Source organism: Molossus molossus, unplaced genomic scaffold (assembly GCF_014108415.1).
Source record: "Molossus molossus isolate mMolMol1 unplaced genomic scaffold, mMolMol1.p scaffold_m16_p_18, whole genome shotgun sequence".
NCBI lineage: Eukaryota > Metazoa > Chordata > Mammalia > Chiroptera > Molossidae > Molossus > Molossus molossus.
The window spans coordinates 27,823,333-27,842,638 of record NW_023425353.1 but is presented as its reverse complement, the minus strand read 5'-3'; the positions used below and the strand labels follow the sequence as shown (position 1 = coordinate 27,842,638).

Here is a 19,306-nt window from a genome sequence, read left to right as displayed (position 1 = left end):
CATAAATGTAAGACCTGAAACCATAAAACTCCTAGAAGAAAACATAGGAGTAAAGTTCCTTGACATAGATCTAGGTAATGGTTTTTTGATATGATACCTAAAACACAAGCAAAAATATAAATAAACAAACAAGTAGGACTACATTAAATTAAAAAGCTTCAGCACAGCCCTGGCCGGGGTGGCCCAGTTGGTTGAGCATCATCCCACGTACCAGAAAGTTGTTGGTTTGATTCCCAGCCAAGGGCACATGCCCAGGTTGTGGGCTTGATCCCTGGTATGGGGCATGCATACCATGCAGGAGGCAGCCAATCAATGTTTTACTATTTTTCTCCCTCTCCATTCCTCTCGCTCTAAAAATCAATAAACTAGCCCTGGCCAGTTTGGCTCAGCGGTAGAGCATATAAGCCCATGGACCAAAGCGTCACGGGTTCAATTCTGGTCAAGGGCATGTACCTCTGTTGTGGTTGGGTCCCTTGCCCTGGTCGGGGTCATGTGGGAGGCGATCAATCGATGTGTCTCTCACGTCAATGTTTCTCTCTCTCTCTCTCCCTTCCTCCTACTCTATCTGAAGATAAAAATGGAAAAAGGTATCCTTGAGTAAGAATTAAAAAATAAAAAAGCTTCTGCACAGCAAAAGAAACAATCAACAAAGTGAAGACAATCTATGAAATGGGAAAAAACCATAAGAAGGGGTTAATATTCAAAATACAACTCAACTCAATAGCAAATAACAAATAATCCGATGTAAAAATGGGCAAAGGACCTGAACAGGTTTTTGTTTTCTATTTTCTTTGTATTGATTTTAGAGACAGAGGATGTGAGAGGGAGAGATAGATAGAAACATCAATGAGGGAGAACATCGATTGGCTGCTTCCTGCACTGGGGACCATGCCCACAACCTAGGCATGTGTCCTGACCGGGAATCGAACTGGTGACCTCTTGTTGCATGGGTCTATACTCAACCACTAAGCCACACTGGCTAGATTGTTGCTGATTTTTCAAAACAAGATACTTGAAAGGCTGACAGGTACATGAAAAGGTGCTCAGTATCACTAACCATCAGGGAAATGCAAATCAAAACCACAATGTGTTATTATCACCTCTCACCTGTTGAAATGGCTGTCACAGAAATATAAGAAATGTTGGCAAGGATATGAAGGGAACCCTTATATACTGTTGGTGGGAATGTAAATTGGTGTGGCCACTACAGAAAACAGTATGGAGGCTGCTCAAAAAATTAAAAATTGAACTATCATATGATCTAGCAATCTCACTTCCAGGTGTATATCTAAAGGAAACAAAATCACTATCTCAAGAACTATCTGCACTGCCATGTTCACTTTAGCAATAACACTACAAGACATGGAAACAACCTAAGTGTCCATCAACAAATGAATAGATAAAGAAAATGTCACACACACACACACACACACACACACACACACACACACACAAGGAATATTATTCAGTCACAAAAAGAAAGGAAATCCTGCCATTTGCCACAACATGGATGGATCCTGAGGGCATTATGCTATGAGAAATAACAGAAAGACAAAAACCATATGATTACACTTTAGATTACACTTGTACGTGTAATCTAAAAAAACACAAAACACCAAAAAACCAAACTCTTAAAAACAGATCAGATTAGATTTGTGGTTGCCAGAGATTGGGACGGGGGGGAAGACGGGTGGATGTGTGAAGATGGTCAAAAAGGTATAAGATTTCTGGTAATGTAATGCACAACATAATGACTATAGCTAACAATATTGTCTTGTATATTTGAAAGTTGTATAGATTTTAAAAGTTCTCATCACAAGGAAAAAACAATTGTAACTATGAGAGCTGATGGATGTTAATTAGACTTACTGTGGTAATCATTTCTCAACATCTACATACATCGAATCATGATTCCTTAAATTAATATGATGTTATATCTCAATAAAACTGGAAGAAAAACAAACAAACTTCATACTTCTCTCCATGTCCCCCCCCATCCCCACCCCACAGCATATAACAATAAACAGGTTAAGGCTGTTTCCATCACAAACTTTATGTTCAAGAGAAACTTTACAATTTGGTGCTAGGTAGGGTATGTGTGAGTGAAAGAGTTACTGAATTCAGATTTTTGTTTTTTCTTCTTTCTCCTTCCATCCTGACTGGCTCCTAAGAAGACGGGAGGTGGCCGATGAAGATATGCAAATATAATAGGATTAAGTGAATTTAAAATAAGAAAAACAAGGACAAGGCAGGGGAATGAGATGAGAGGCTTGCAGGAAGAAGCAACTGGGAAGTCCCATGAACTCGCCTGCGCCCCTAACTTGGCTCTGAGCTTTCTTCCCCGCAGCCAGCGGTAAAAAGGACGTGCCTGGTTAGTAGGTTCAACAGAATGCATGAAGCAGAAACAAATCAGAGTTTGGACAAATCAGGGCTGCTCCTTATTCTGAGATTTGTCTCTCAAGGGTCCTCGTGAAGATCCCTGTGAGTGTAACAGGGAATGTCCTTCCTGTCCTCACGGGGCTGACAGCCACACAGCTGCTTCTTATAAACCCAGCAACCCAGCCATGGCTTAACGTAATCACCCACATAGCAATGGCAGCAGTTACTCAGTGTTAATTAGGTACCACACACTATACAAAGCACTCTGCCTACATCATGTGAACTGATACACCCAATTATCCTATCAGGGGATCTGATAACCAATTCTGGCCTGGAGGCCTTTGGTTCTCAGGGGCCCAAATAGCCCCACAGGTTACATCTATCTGCTTTCTTCCTCCCTGAGCTGTGGAACAACCTGATGTGCCCTGAACTAATCACCCACAACCTGCCCCCTGGTTCCTGCCCGGCCCTCCCCAACCCCAGGGCGTGGCATCCAATCTTAGTCCATATTTCCATTTGCTCCTGGCTCAAGCTAGCCCAAAAGAGCTACAGTCTGCAGCTGCAGTTTCTGGCCCCTCAGAGAACTGTTTTTATTAGCCTTCGCCTGGAACATAAGGCTATTGTCCACACCAAGAATTATGAAAGTGGCATCATAAAATGTTTATTTGTCAAAGATCAAGGATTCTGTCCCTTCTATCCCAGAGGATCCCAAGGGAGGTGGTCTGTAAGTCTCAGAAAACAGTTTTTTGTTTGTTTGTTTTTTAATCCTCATCCAAGGATATTTCTTCCATTAATTTTTAGAGAGTGGAAGAGGGCGGGGGACATCGATGTGAGACACATTGATTGGCTGCCTCCTGCACGCACCCTGACCAGGGCCAGGGATCATACCTGCAACCCAGGTACGTGCTCTTGACTAGGAATTGAACCCATGACCCTTCAGTGCATGGTCCGACACTCTAACCACTGGACCACACCGGTCAGGGCTCAGGAAACAGTTTTTTGTTTTTTTTATCCTCACCCAAGGACATGTTTCCATTTTTTGTTCAGATAGAGTGGGAGGGAGAGAGAGGAAGAGAGAAAGAGAGAAACATCAATGTGAAAGGGACACATCAAGTGGCTGCCACCTGCATGACCAACCAGGGCCAGGGACAAACTGCAACCGAGGTACGCGCCCTTAGCGGGAACCGAAACCAGATCTCTCTGGACCGCAGGCCGACGCTCTAACCGCTGAGGCAAACCGGCCAGGGCAGGAAACAGTTTTTAATGACTCTTCTGTGACTCTTCTGCCTTTATCTTATACATATCATCACTCTCAGACCCACTCACCTGAAATAGCTCACCCTGTATGGTGCCCATGTGCTCAGGGGCTAAGTTCCCACCAATGATCTGGGCCACCTCTGCCCACACCTGTGCCCCTACCTGCAGCAAGTTGCTTCCGGAATCTGGGCAGAAGGAATGGAGGGTTCACGAGAACAAGCTTGCCGATGCACTCGGCCACTACTCCCCGGGTGCCCTCCTCAGCACTCTCACAGCGCTGGAACAGCAGGGCCCAGATGTCCTCGGCATAGGGCTTCAGGCTGTCGGGATGGGCAGCCCCCAAGGCCTCCCTGAGAGAGTGCAACAGCAGGTACTGCCGCCGGGGCTCGGCCTCAATCTGTCCCAGCAGGAAGGGCAGAAAGTCCGGCAGGTTCCCAGCACCCACGCGGCCTAGTGCATAGGAGGCTGCCACCCTCACATCCTCACTGGGTGATCCCAAGGCTTCCAGGAGCACTGCCTTCAGCTCCCGCTGAGGGCCAGGCCCAGCCACCTGGCCCACCTCAGCCAGTGACAAGAATGCCAGGACCTTGACCCCTGTGCTGGAGTGAGGTGACTTGGCATCGCAGACCAGGCGGTTTGCAGTGCCTGCTGCCTCCTTGGGACAGGCAGCTGTGAGGGCTGCCACACACCGAGCCAGTGAATGGAACACCTGCTTGTGCAGGCCTGGCCCACCGTCCACAGCCTGGTCATAAACAGGGGCAGTGAGCAGGCCCATGAGCTTTGCATAGTCCACACACGGGGGTCGGGTCCCTACCAGAGCCTGCAGGAAGCCTTGGGCAGCTGCCAGCACACCTGCTGGCAACAGGGGCGAACGCAGCAACCGCAGCAGCTCTGAAAGCACAGAGCCACTGACCTCGGCCAAAGAGGCTGGCTGGGCCTGGGTCACCGTGGTTAGAAAGTCCACAGCCAGCTGGGCCACATGCATGTCGCTCTCGCTGACCAGGGCAGGCAGCTCTGCTAACACAACCCGAACAGCGGATGGAGGGAGGCTGCGTCCCTGGCTCTGGGCCAGGGCATCCAGGGCAGCCAGTGTGGCCAGCCGCAGTGCCCGTTGGTTCTTGCGCAGGAATGAAGCCAGTATGGGCAGTGACTCGGCCAGGATGGGCTGCAGATCAAGCTGCAGTGGGGACACAGCCACAAGTGTCAGGGCCTTAACGGCAGAGAGCCGGGTGATCTCATTCCGCAGGCGGTCCAGGAGGAGCAATAGCGATGGCTGTAGGTCATCCCCCAGCCGGTCACCCAGGTGGCCCACAAGGTGACCCATGCAGGAGATGGCCCGCTCCTTCACCTCCTGGTCCAGGTCGGTGGCACGAAGCCGTGCCAGGGTGGCTGCAGACATCTCTCCAATGTATGGCTCAGGGTCCAGCATCCGAGGCCTGTCCAGGGGCCACAGGGCCCGCACCAGCTCCTGTAGCACCAGCAGGGCCTCAGCTGCGATCTTGTAAAAAGGGTCAGACACACAGGCCATTACAGGTGGCAGGAGGGTGGGCAGGTGTGGGTGGAAGGCCTCAGCGGGTTCTGTGCCCAGCAGCCCCTGCAGGAAAGCCAGGGCATCCATCCGGATGGTGGAGGAGCTAGAGCGGTCCGCCAGTGAGAAGACAATGCCTGCGGAGTGGGTGCAAAGGTTATGGGCCACAGACCCTGATCCAACACAGCCCTCCCTGGGTGCGGGGGTGGAATACCCACAAGCGTTTGAGCTGGATCCAGGAACCTGGGCTCTTATGCTGCAGATTCTAAGAGGTCAGGGTTTGGCTGGGGCCAGGGCTGAGGGACACAAGGCCATCTGAAACCAGGACATAGGGCCTGCACTTCAGCCTTGTTCACTGCTGGCAATGGGGAGCCACCATATGTTGCTAAATAGGGGTACCCTTGAGGATTAGGGACTGGATTCTGAAAGAGGCCCAGGACAGCAGATACTAGGTTCCAGTCCATCCTACCTGCTACCAGCACAGGCATGTGCTCTGCCAGGCTGCCAGGGAGGATGCCCGCCAGCTCGGTGAGGAGGCTGAAGCATCCCTGACGGGCCCTGACGTTCCGATCTTTCAGCTGCCGCTGTAGGGCCTTGATCACAAAGGGCACCTGTGGGAAGGTGAGTGGAGGTCAGTGACCACCCAGGCAACTTCCAACCCCCCCATACACCTGAGGGGCTTTGCCCAGGCATGTGCCCAGCGAGGACCTCAGCATGGAGAGGATCGCTCGCTCTATCCCAAGCTTCCCATCGCTCACTCAGTACCAGACACCTGATTCTATACTCAGACCTTCTGAAGTAGGTACTGGTGGAGAAATAGATACAGAGAGATTAAGTAATTTGCTCAAAATTCCACAGGCAGTCTGGCTCTCACCCCTACACTCCAAAGGGGGAGGCACTGGGCCCATTCCCTTCCCCAGCTGAGCCCCCCAAACTTCAGATGCCAGCACAGCAATGACTGCCGAGCTACACCGCCAACACCGGACTTGAGTGCCGACTGCCCACCTGACGTCCACTTGGACATCTGAGGACCATGAACATAAATGTCCAGAAGAGAACTCTAGACATCTCCCTCTTTAGGCTCTGCCACCTCAGGGAACTGTCCTCCATGCTTTAGTCAGAGCGTGGAACTTATGTGCCACCTCACCTGTCCCTCTCTCCACAGCCAATCTATCAGCAAGACACAAACACTATGTGGTCCAGGGGCAGGGCGTTTGTTTGCCTTGTTCCCTGCTATGCCCCAGGACCTGATACACAGGGCAGGCCACACAGTGGGTGCTCAATGTGCACATTTTAGTGGGTGGATAGATGGTGGGGTGGGTGGATGGATGGAAGGATTGTGAGAAGGTGGGATGGTAAATTGTGAGTTGGGGGTAGAGGGGGAGAGAGGGGAAGGCATGCCCACCTGTTCTCGCAGCATGTGGAGGTTGCTGCCAGTCTGGTTGGGCTTCTCAACGGCCTCCACCCATCCCTTTGGGGGCCGCGTCTGCCGCAGTAGCACAATGTAGGCCCCAAAGACATCGGCCTTGACATTCTCCTCGCGTTCCTTGAAGCGGCGGATGAGCGCTGGTGCCAAGGTGCCGTGGAAGTCGGATAGCAGGTCAGGCCGAGAGCTGATCAAGGCCGCCATGCACTTGGCCGCTGCCCGGCGCACCTTCCAGCTCATGTCATCATCGTCACTGTACTCGTCCTCACTCTCTGAGGCAGGAACCAGACACCCATGGAGCCCTGTACTCTGTAGCAGATAGACAGGGAGCCACCTGCCCCACCCAGGTGATCTCCCAGGATGGAGAGGTGAAGAGGGAGCCAAGCCTGTTTCACCTTTTGATGACCACTATTTGCATACTACAGGGGTGGTCAAAAGTAGGTTTACAGTTGTGAGTACACGAAACAGAGTTTATTCTTGTATTATTATTTATTAATTATTGTATTTTCCATACAAACAACTGTAACTCTACTTTTGCCCACTCCTGTATTAGGAATGTTACCTAACATTTAATGAACACCTACTGTGTGCGGGGGATGGCACTAAGCACGTCAAATCCACAACCTCATTTTAGCCTCACAACAAACTTGTAAGACAGCGATTACTTCCCTACTGCAGAGATGAGAAAACTGGGGCTCAGAAGGAAGTGACTGGCCCCAAGTTACATGAGCAGGGAAATAACTGGAATTAAATCAGGGTCTTCTGCCTCCATACCCTTCGATGTTTTGACTACACCAGGAAAAAGACTTACTTCTAAGTCTTCAATGAGGACCTAGAGAATCCAACAAAACCCATCCTCTAGTTTCAGGACTGGATATGTGATGTTTCATTTCTTGGGATTCCAGAAGGGAGAGGTAGTAGGGCCTCCTCTTGCATTGCCCCACCCTGCCCTGCTCCAGCCTCTCAAGAATCCTGATTCCTCAGATTCCAAGCAGGAAATGCTGTGTTTGCCTTGCTTCCTACTCTCCCAGCTCCCCCGAGAGCCCAGAGCTCACACAGTGCCTTGAGCCCCATTTTATAGATGAACAGATAACTAGAATAAAGATCAGAGATGGTGAGAGCCTCTCCTGGAGGCACACAGCTAGGGAACGGGAGAGCTGAGATTCAGGCCCACAAAGCCCATCCCTGTCACCTGTGGAGACACATGAGGCTCACAGGGGTTTGGTCCTAACTAGGAACACCCCAGTCACAACTCAGACTCTCAGAGCTGGCATCTGGACAGGCCACAGTGGGCACATGGATGGTCCTTTGGATACATCCTGTCAACTTAGCAGATGTCCCCTCTAATGTACCATTATTTGCTACCTCACCCTATGCCATCCATGAAGAAACATCCACTGCTCCCTGTTACTGAGAAGAAAGTGCCTGATCTCCCTGGGCTGGCATTCGAGGCCCCCACATGCCTGGCCAATCTTGTCTTCCACCATCCCATCTCATTCCAAGTACCCAATCAGACCCTAAATACCTTGCCTCCATTGATGCCCTGCTTTCAGAACCCTGGGGCATCCACCTGAGTGACAAACTGGATCAGAGGCACAGAAGGAGAGTAGCCATGGAGTCCACTCCCATCCAGATATCTCCTGGGTCAGTGCCTATCATTCTGCCATTTGAGCTTCACTCTGCTGGGTTAAACCATTACCTCTTAGAAGTTATAACTAAAAGGGTAGAGATGGCAGTGTTGAGGTCGTAAGTCTGACAGACTTGGCTCCAAGTCCCAGCTATGCCACTTCCTAGCTGTGTTATCTCCGAGCTGTTATCTCACGCAAATCACTTCTCAAAGTCTCAGTTTTTTTTGTCTAAAATACAAGGATAATAACCTGGTTTTCTAAGGTTACTGTAAGGCACATGAAATAAGAGAGTGCTTGGGATATCAGTAGATGTTCAATAAATGTTAGTGATTACTACTATCCTTACTGTGCAGTCAGAAAAGATGGAGACATCAGAGAATCCAGATTATGGAAGGCAGAGCTAGAGCCTGAGGAACCACTGGGATCAGGACAAGGGCACTAAATGTGGCCCATCTTACTGGGGAAGGGGGTCCCAGTAAGGCTGCACTCATTTCCACCCTCTAGCCCCAGTGATAAGTTGGCCACCCACCTTGCTCACTGAATTCACTGTCCTCTGTCTCCATCTGCTCCTCATCCCCATCACTGTCATAGTTATAGTTGGGGTCGTACTTCATATACTGGAGGCATAGGCTGGTTACACTGGGTACATGAGGGCCCATCTCCTTGGGGCACCTGTGGGGTTGGACAGGGAGGTTCTGGTGGACCTAGGCAGGACAGGGTAGGCAGTGGGGCCCAGTGGTGAGTCCTAGATCTTACTGCTCTGAGGCCAGCAAACTATACCCAACCCTGTCCCACCAACTTCCCAAAGAAACTCTGGAGCCTCCATCTGCCAGCATCCACTGCACCTACTTCCTCAGGAAGGCCTCGAGGGCCTGGAGGCAGGACTCCCGGAGCTCATCGTCATCCATGTTGCAGAACTCCTCCACCAGAGGCACCAAGCGGTCCAGGTGAGCCCCTGTAAGGCCAGGTGGGTCACTGAGGACAGGCCAGATGCTTTCCCAGGCTTCCCTAGCCCACAGCACTCAGTCTGTCCCTGCACCCACAGGCCTGACCACTGCAAATTCAACTCAGAGGCTTCAGAATCAAGCAGATGTGAGTTCTAACTCTGACTCTGAGCTTTGGGATCTTGGGCGTGTCACAATACTTCTCTGACCTTGGTCTACTCATCTTCACAATAGGGATAATAATGCCTACCAGACAGAGATTTTGTGAAGATTAATATGATGCAGCTATAGAGCTTCACCCAGGTCCTGGCACAGAGTAGGCATTCAATAAGTAGCATATGTTGTTGAAACTATTACTCATGTCCTTGCCTTATTTCTTGTACTAGGTTGTAGCCCTGGATGGAAAAAGGAGAGAAGCAGGTACTGCCTTTATAGAGCAGACAAAAGGGGCCCTTGCCTGATCCCTGGGCTTTAGAGGGTTCCACCCTAACCCTTCTGCAGCAATACCCTTCCTCACTTTCCTGCCCAAATGACCCTGAACCTTTGTCTGGGTCCTGTGCAGCCTCTTTCCTGAGTCCATGCTCCCAAGTGGTGGCTGCTGTTTGTTGTGAGAGGGTGGAGAAGAGAAGAGCGGGGGAAGTAGATAGAGTGTGGTCTGTGGTCTGTGTCCCACTTGTGCTTGTAAGGTCACGTTCAGTGAGAGAGCCAGAGGGAAGGGAGGGGCAGACCATGGCCAACTCTATGCACACCACCTTTCTCTAGTCCAGAACTCCAAGGTGTTTGAAAATAAATTAAAATCTGATTGCAGGATTCCATTTCCATAAAATTAATTTATGGTCACAGAAAACAGATCAGTGATTGCCTGGGGTAGGACAAAGGAAGAGATGGACTACAAAGGGGCACAAGGACACTTTTGGGAGTAATGGGAATGTTCTGCATCTTCATGGTGTACACAAAGGCGGAAACACACTGAATGGTACACTTTAAACAGTGTGGTTTATTTTATGTACATTCTCCCAATAAAAACTTTAAAAAATTCAGCCCTGGCCAGTTTGGCTGAGCTGTTAGAGTGTCGGCCTGTGGACCAAAGGGTCTGGATTCAATTCCCAGTCAAAGGCATGTACCTGGGTGGCAGGTTCGATCCCTAGCCCTGGTAGGGTCGTGCTAGAGGCAATCAAATAGATGTTTCTCTCTCTCTCTCCCTCCCTCCCTCCCTCCCTCCCATTCTATCTAAAAATCAATGGGGAAAATGTCCTCAGGGGAGGATTAACAAAAAAAACTTTAAAAAATTCAAACTTGGCTTACAGGTTATTACTAAGGTATATTTGGCAAAGTAGGAGGATAGAAATGTATATAATTTTTAGTATACATGCTGCCAATGTAAGCACTGATTTATTTTTAAAACATATTTTAAGTTTGGTGGAATGATATATAATTACCTGAGGCTCAGAAGCAGATGGTCCTCAGGGCTTGCCCTCCCTTTTCAAATCCTTCACCCCCAACCCCCTTCTAGAGCTGGCCCGCCCCCAGGCCCCGCCCCCTCAGACAGGGCCCATTCTCCTTTCCCCAAGCACCTCCTCACCTAGATCCCGCCTCCCTGACCGGGAACCCATCTCCCTTACCCAGGCGGTGGCCTGCCTGGCGGCCTACGCTGCCCAAACACTGGATCAGGGTGCGGATGGCGGCAGGGCTGGCGGGTGCGCGTGGGCCGGGTAGCCGGTCCAATAGGTGATCCGCGAGCTCGACGAAGAGGTCCGTGCTGCAGGCGGCCGCCAGGTGGCCTAGTGCGCCGACAGATCGCTTGCGCACAGCCAGACGAGGACTGCTCAGCTGCGGCAGGAGACAGTGCAGGAGGCTGGCGTGGAAGGCACCCAGTGGGGCGCCCAGCCTAGGGAGCCGGAGGGGCGTCAGGCGTGCCCACAGGGCAGGCACCCTGGGCCAGGCACCTCATCACTTCCTATCTTCTCCGGGCCTCCTCCCAGGAATTATGACAACCCAATTGCCCTTGTTAAATGGAAAGGCGCCCTGCAACTGTATGGCGTGATTATTTATTATTATTACACACAGAAAGCAGAGAGGGGAAGGGACTTTCTCAAGGCCACCCAGCCAAGAAATGCAAGGCCAGAACTTGAACCCAGGTGTTGAGTCTCCCAGCTTGGGAAAAAGACCCAATGGTAAGAGGCGTGGAGGCCTACAGTAGGGCTGTCCTGATTTCCTGGGAGTCTAGGCCCTGCGTCAGTGTCTACCCACCCCACTCCCCAATGAGACCAGAGTGGCCTAAAATCTGCCTCTGACCTGGTTACTCCTCTGCTTATCTCCCTTAATCTCCTTCAACAGCTTCCAGTACCCTCTAGATAAGCTGAGCTCTGGGCTCAAGGAAGAGGCAACACAAGAGAGTGGTTTCTGTACAGGTAGAAGGCAGCCCCCCTGCCCACATCAGCAGCTTTTATCCTCACCTTCGGACCAGGCCACACATGTCCTAAGACCTTTCCTTCTCTCACTACATTGACCTCACCCTCCCATATCTCTCCATCCAGCCCAGACCTCTCTTCTGGGTTTCAGTTATTTATGTGTTTACCTACTATGCAATAGGGCCTGTATTGGGGGATCAAGTGAGCAAGACAGACTCTGCCTTTAGAACCTGCCCTTAAGGAGTTTTCAGTTGGGTGATGGTCTCCCAGGCACCTCAAATTCAACATACCCCACATTGGATCCATCATCTTTTTCCCCACACCTGCTCCCACTCCCAGAGGGCATCCTACCACAGCAATGGCCCTGTGTCTGTGCCCCCAATTATTAAAGCTAGATAAATCTCTGGGCATCATTCTTGAGTCTTTGTTTCTCTCACTCACTCCAAGCCCTGTGGAATCTACCTCTAAAATACAACCTGAATTCACCTGCTTGCAGAAGCCTTCAAACCAATCTCCCTGCCTGGTCCACCCCCTGCTATCTACCGTGCACACCGAAGATAGGATGATCAGTCTAAAACTCACAAATATGCATATAGCATTCCTCAGCCCCTGCCATAAAACCCTCCACGGGTTCCTCACGCCTTCTGTATAATTGGTAGTCACCGACCCCGGCTCCTGCCCAGCCCGCAGGCCTCATCTGTCCACACTGGCCCCTCTACAGTACATCCTAGTCCATGACTGCCTTTCATAACCCCTGGGGCCCTGTGTCTTCTCCTGCCTCTGCTCTCTGGGCCAAAGGCAGCCTCCTCCTCCAGAGTCCCCCTTATCTTACCCACACCTGGCCAAGTCCTGCCCATCCTTGAAGGCTCTTCTACCAGGACTTTCTCTAGGAAGGGTCCCCACCCCCAAGCTGGGTTAGGGCCTCCTCCTCTGAGCTCCTACAGTCTCTGCTCTTATCCTTATAGTTGTTTTTATCCTGGGAGTCTATTGGAGCTGATAGTTGATGTGTCTGTCAGCTCCTTTCTAGGAAGGACCAAGACTGAGCCACTCCACATTCACAGCACTAGTCCAGCACCTGACATATTTCTGACCACAAAGTAGGTGCTCAGATCTTGGGAGGGTGAATGAATACTTTTAAAATGTGCAGTACAATTTAAACAAAGGCCTGTCTATATTAGCTCTAAAGAAGAAAGAAGGTGTAAGGGAGAGGATGAACATATCTGGGCTTCAGCTACGGATAGACCTGCGTTCAAATTCTAGGTTATGCCATTTACTGACAGTGTGACTTCAGGCAGGCCACATCATCTCTCACAGCCATTAAAATTGTGACAAACAAGTTCTTCTTTGTAGGGCTGCAGGGACAATTAAGGAACCCTGGGCACAGGGCCTGGTATACAGTAGGTGCTGGTTCTGTGGATTTAAATCCTTCCCTGTCCCCTCTGCTCCCCTTCCTACTCCAGTCCTCCTTGCCCAGGGTGGCCTCCTGCACCTGCTCAGCATGTCAGAGAGGATGTCCAGGGCTTCCAGCTGCACAGCCACATCCTCCTGCTGGGCAATGGCACTGGTGAGCTGGCCGGTGATCTTTCGGCACACATTGGTGGCCAGGTCGGAGCCTGCACAGAGGAAAAGGTGCATAGTGAGGTGCAGGGTTGGAAGCCAGGGCCTGAGTGGTCCCATGCTTAACCCAAAGTCCTGACCAAACTAATGGTGACAGTTCTGGAAGCTAGAACTAATGGCCAACCTGCCAGTTGGCTCACCCCCATACCCAACCCCTCCTTCCACTAGGGCAAAGGGAAAAGTTAAGCGCATCATTTCCTGGACTCCCTTGCTACTAAGAGGGGCCAGACGACCCCATTCTGGGAGCTTATGGGGAAACAAGTTTTTCTTACAAAGGGCAAGAGACCCAAGCAGAGATGCAACCCTGTCCTAATTGAGCTGCTAAATGAATTGCTGCAAAAATAGAATGGCTCATCCCCTACTTCTTCAAGATGTCATGAGTTAGATTTTGTAACTTGCAGCTAAAAGCATTCCTGACACAGAGCCATGAATTTAGGGATCTGAATTACATGCCACTGACTAGCTGGTTGACCTTACGTAAGTCCCTCTCTGTGCCTCAGTTTCTTTAACCATAAACTAGAACAAAGAATTATAGTACCTAGTCCCCGGGATCTGTGTACCTGTGGCTGCAGGGGGTAGCTCCGACAGGACGGTCTTGAGGCCGATGCCAGCAATATCTCGGAGCTGCTCCTTGTCTGACCGCATGTTGGCACAGAGAGCGTCCACGATGGTCTCCACTTGGTACTCCTTCACTTTGCCCACCAGAGGACCCAGGCTGAGCAGGGAGGTAGGGATGGTATTCAAAAGCCGAGGCTCAGCCTGAGTCAGGCTGCACCTTATGTCCCCTCAAGCCCGTGGGGCCACATGTACTGAGGACAAGGCCCGGAATCAACAGGAGACTCTCTGGTTTGCCAGAAGGAGAGGCACTCTCTGGCTATGCCAGTGTCATTCCTGGCACCTTTCAAAACTTTATCTCCTCCTGGGTTTTGCAATTCAGTATATGACCAAAATATTGAAGCCAGTAATCTCAGCTGGAAACTAAAAAGTGCTCAAGAGCAGTGGTTCTCAAACCGGAGCATGTATCAGAATCCCCTAGAAGACTTATTAAAACACAGATCGCTGACCCTCTCCCTCGATTTTCAGATTCAGGAGGTCTGGGGGTCTTGGCTTTCCTCCTTTCCTTGCTTCCCTATTCCTGTACTGAATTTTCCTGGGATCATGTCTCAAATAAACTTACAACCGAATCCTTGTTGCTGGGTCTACTTCTGGGGCAACTCAGACCAAGTCACTGTCCAACTCCACTGGGACTCCAACAGCTGCTTAGCAATTCTTCTCTCAGAAGGAGCAGGGACCCCTGGGGGGCTCCCACACTAGGGGAGCATAGCCAGAGGGTGCATCCCTGTCCCCATCAAGGCTGACACTCACCACTTGACTGCCAGGTTCTGCACCTCGCCATTCTTGTCCTCCAGGAGCCTAAGCAGCATCTTTACTACCTTTCGCTCACTGTCCTCATCCAGCTGGATGGAGTCCTTCTGCAGCTCTGACATCAGGTCACTGGTGGCCATGAACCTAGGCGGGAAGGGCAGAGGAGGATTTTCAATCCTGGGCCCCAGTGATTTGGGAAGTATCTTAGAGTTCCCCAGAAGCAGATCTTGATACAAAGATTCAAGGGAAAATAGATTATCTGGGCTGTGGCCACAGTCAGGCTACTGCAAGGAGACCCATGTGTGAGAGACACCAACAGCCACACTGTGACTGACTAGGCATAGCACAACATACTAACTAAATGCTTAGGGCTTCAAGGTTGGTGGCTCTTGTTTCCGCCATTTATGCAAACGTGAACTTGGGCAAGCCATGTCACATCACTGAGCCTTAGTTTACGTGTCTGGAAAATGGGGATGAAAATAGTACCTGCCTCACGGCATTATGTGGAAGATAAAATGAGATAATGTATGTGATGTGCTTAGCACACAGTGAGCACTCAGGAAATAAACATTCAATAAGTGGCACTGCTGTGGCCAGTTTGGCTCATCAGTTAGAATATCAGCCTGCAATCCAGAGAGACCCGGGTTTGGTTCCCGCTAAGGGCACGTACCTCGGTTGCAGTTTGTCCCCGGCCCGGGAGGCAACCACTCGATGTGTCCTTTTCATGTCGATGTTTCTCTCTCTCCCCCCGCCCCAACTCCATCTGAATGAAAAATGGAAAAATGTCCTCGGGTGAGGATAAAAATAATAATAATAATAATAAGTGGCATTACCATTATTATAAAGACATGATATATCATTCATATCTCATCACACCCAAAAACTGAACAGACATCTTTCAATCAAGTAGGGGTCAGCAAGAAGCCTCTACCAGACAGGTGGAGGGGGCGAACCCTGCCCAATTCTGCTTCAGAAAACTGACTCAGCCCCTGCCCTTAGACCAATGGCTCTCAAACTAGCCAACATGAGAATCACTTTGAGGGCTTGTTAAACACTGCTGGGCCCCACCACCAGGGTTTCTGAATTGGTAGATCTGAGCTGGGCATTTCTAACAAGTTCCTGGATGATGTTGAGGAGCAAGGACCACACTCTGAGAACTACTGTCCTAGGCCATGCTGATGGGCCCCGGGCATATCTTAGACACTGATGTCAACAGCTGACCAGTCCTCAGCCGCAGCTCCTGACCCAGGGTGAGCATTGGAGTCAAGGGCTACCCACCCCCAGGTGGACAGATCCGTGTGGCCTGATGTCCTGTTCTGGGCACTTGAAAGTGCAGTGGCAGTCTGAGCTAGAAAGCCATGGAGAGTTGGGGCTGCAGGGGGGCACCGTGGAACATCATTCCTGCCAAGATTCAGAAAGGAGGGCAAAGTCTTAAACTGGAAGCCTTCAGTTGTATCCGCTTTGCAAATTTTTTTTTAAATGTGAATTATTTGTCAATATTTGAAAATTGGGAGAGTTGACATAAAAGTAATGACTTCCAGATTCTCTTGAAAAAATTTTCCATTCTTTTGGAAAATATGTTTCTATTGACTTTTTAGAGAGGAAGGAAGAGAGATAGAAACATCGATGTGAGAGAGAGATATCGATCAGCTGCCTCCTGCACACCCCCCACTGGGGATCGAGCCAGCAACCAGGGCATGTGCCCTGAGCAGGAATCGAACCTGGACCTCTCAGTCCACGGGACAATGCTCACTCCACTGAGCCACACTGGCTGGACTGAAAACAGTTGTATTTGAATACAACTGGACCTACAGTCCCTGGTAATAATAACTGGCTCTAGTCAAGTTGTGGCTACTCTCTTTAGGTGGGACATGCATTATCCAGGCCACCAGGTTCCCACTAGGCCCACTCCACTTGTTCACAGGCTCTTGCAGGCACTTGTGAGTGGAGAATGGAGGGAAAAGCAGGACAGAACAGCAAGGAGAGATGCCATGAAGTTGGCACCAAAGAGTGGTGGCTCCAGGAAGCTTCCAGCTTTTGCTGACCCACCAGGCCACGCCACATACTCATACCAGCCTTGCTTTCTGCTGACCAGCCAGTCAACCAAAAGCCACCCCTCCTTCCCCCCGCAGAGTTGGTCACAGTTGGCCTCATCTTTGCAGGCTCAGACCTGCCGCTGGATGTCATGGCGGTCCACACCAGGAGGGCACCTGTCAATGTCACAGCTGTTTATTATTATTATTATTATTTTCCATTTTTGTTCAGATAGAGTGGGAGGGAGAGAGAGGATGAGAGAGAGAGAGAGAGAGAGAGAGAGAGAGAGAGAAACATCAACATGAAAGGGACACATCAAGTGGCTGCCTCCTGCAGGATCCCAACCATGGCTGGGGATGAATTGCAACTGAGGTGTGTGCCCTTGGCCAGAATCAAACCCGTGACTCATTGGTCCATGAGCTGACGCTTTAACCGCTGATCCGAACCAACCAGAGCATAGCTGCTTATTTTTAATGGCTGGGATAAGCCTTAAGCTGCTGAGAGAAGGAAGGAGTGGCAGAGCTGACTGTGCCCACCTCTGGGCCTGGTCATCACAGAAGCAGCCAAGGTAAGGTGAAGGAAGAGGGGTCAGGCACATGCACTTCTAGTTCTGTCCAGCTGAAGGGACATTCTCAGAAGGCAGGCAGGGTCTCTAAGCTGCATTTCTGCTGCAGTCTATGGAGATCCAGCTCAACCCGGTAACCCAAGGAATGTGCTCCTTTGCCCAAGATGGGCCTCCTGCCCCTTCTTTCTTCTCTATCTGTTGAACACCTATTCATCTGTCAAGGGCCCAGCTCAAATCAGCCTCAGGGATGACTCCTCTAACCACCCTGCCCTATCCCCTATCCACACTCTCTCAGTACACTTGGTTCCTCTGGATAGAACCTCTCAGACAACTCTACACCCTTCCATCATAGCACTTTTCACACTGTACTGCACGCTTGGTAACCAATGTGTCTTCCCCATTAAACAGGGGCTTCCTGGACGGTTTGGCTCAGCAGTTAGAGCATTGGCCCGCCGACCATAGAGGCCCAGGTTTGGTTTCCACTTGGAGCACGTACCTCGGTTGCAGTTTGTCCCCGGCCCCGGTTGGGGTTGTGTGGGTGGCAACCACACAATGTGTCTCTCTCACATTGATGTTTCTCTCTCTTCCTCCCTCTCTCCCTCCAGCTGTCTGAAGATAAATGCAAAAATGTCCTCAGGTGAGAATTAAAAAAAACAAAAAGAAACAGGGGCTTGTCAGTGTCATCTCTGGAACTCCAGGCCCAACAAAGAGCAGGTCCAAAGAGGGCCTGTGGGGGGGCAGGGTGAGCGCAGGAGCAGAGGAAGGGTTAGAGTCAGCCTCTGACAGGGCTCAGAGCCAAACAGTTGTGTGAAAACCTAAACTCAGAAACCAACCCTTCTGAAATATTCCTCAGCATTGCAGACACCCCCCGAGTTCCTGGAAACACTTAGCTCTCTGAGAAAGAAAGCCCTACTGTGTCTGAGTGTGGGGTGGTGTTAGTGAGGGTGTATAGGAAAGTGTTTAAATTAGTAGATAAGAGCTTGAGCACCAAAGTTTGGTTTTAAGTAAATATCCTGGTCTTGTCACATATCAACTGGGTGACCCTGAGCAACTGACTCCTCTTTGAGTCCCACTTTTTCCATTTATAAAATGAGAATTTTCTTTGCCTACTTCATAGCATCCTTGGGAGGTTTTAAGAGGACAATGAGTTCTTAGCAGATGAGGAAACTAGGCTCAGAGAGGTTACAGGAACTGCCCAGTGCCCTGGCCGGTTTGGCTCAGCAGTTGGAGTGTCGGCCTGCGGACCAGAGAGTCCCAGGTTCGGTTCCCGTTAGGGGCACGTACCAAAAAAAAAAGAACTGCTCAGTGTCACACAGCAAGTTGGGAGAAAAATCAGCCTACCAGTCAGTTCTCCTGGCTCCACAACCAATACTATGATGTTGTCAAGAATGATGTGGGAATTCTTGCCAGACCTCCCAATTTATCCATTTTACTGTGGTAGTCTGAGTGGGAAGAGGGCAGCCTCCTGCCCACAAAGTGGGGGCCCAGGAATAACAGGGATCAAAGACTTCCTCCACCCTGCCTGGGATCTCCATTTGCAGTTACTGCTCACCTCCAAGAGCTAGAGGACACAGTCTCAATTTCATTCCAAAGAAACCTTAGAGGCAACTAAGCTAAAACACTCGGCCACATGGGTGCCTGGACAGCTGGTCAGCAGGACCCAGCCTCCCTGGTATTTGGACTTTAAAAATAGACACCATCGTCATATGCTTCGGTGGTTTTAAGTGTCTCAGGGCTGTTGGCATAGCAGGCTGAAGGGCTTCTTTGGCTCTAGGTGGCTCTTTCTCCTGAGACTAGACCTAAAGTCCTAGAGACAGTGGTGCAAATCCCCTCAGCTGTGTGACCTTCGGCAAGTCACTTCACCTCTCCAAGCCTCTGGAGAACAGGAAGAACAATCATTATCACCCAGGTCAACTGATAATATTACACTGCAGAGCACAGCAGGGAGCCTGGGATACAGAAAACATTCACTGAGCATCTACTGTGTATACAGAACAAACTCTCTTGGGACTCAAAGAGGAAGCACATAGTTCGGTGGTCCAGGAGCACTGGGCCTCCCAAGGCTAAGACGTGATGTAGCAAAAAGATGGGCAGAAGAGGTGTGGGAGCTCAGAGTAGGTGCCTAACCCTGCCTGGATGTCAGGAGGCATCC

General features: G+C 50.4%; 1 protein-coding gene across 1 annotated transcript in view; it reads right to left on the bottom strand.

Moving 5' to 3' along the window:
• Positions 1–19,306, bottom strand: part of CAND2 (cullin associated and neddylation dissociated 2 (putative)) — a 32,010-nt gene that overhangs the window by 11,098 nt on the left and 1,606 nt on the right. The window contains exons 2-10 of the mRNA XM_036267334.1: positions 14,556–14,699; positions 13,751–13,905; positions 13,063–13,186; positions 10,785–11,050; positions 9,068–9,173; positions 8,748–8,890; positions 6,570–6,862; positions 5,634–5,775; positions 3,799–5,301 (exon numbers count right to left, since the gene is read on the bottom strand). Of these exons, the coding sequence (XP_036123227.1) occupies positions 3,799–5,301; positions 5,634–5,775; positions 6,570–6,862; positions 8,748–8,890; positions 9,068–9,173; positions 10,785–11,050; positions 13,063–13,186; positions 13,751–13,905; positions 14,556–14,699 (2,876 nt within the window). The remainder of the gene's footprint in view (positions 1–3,798; positions 5,302–5,633; positions 5,776–6,569; positions 6,863–8,747; positions 8,891–9,067; positions 9,174–10,784; positions 11,051–13,062; positions 13,187–13,750; positions 13,906–14,555; positions 14,700–19,306) is intronic.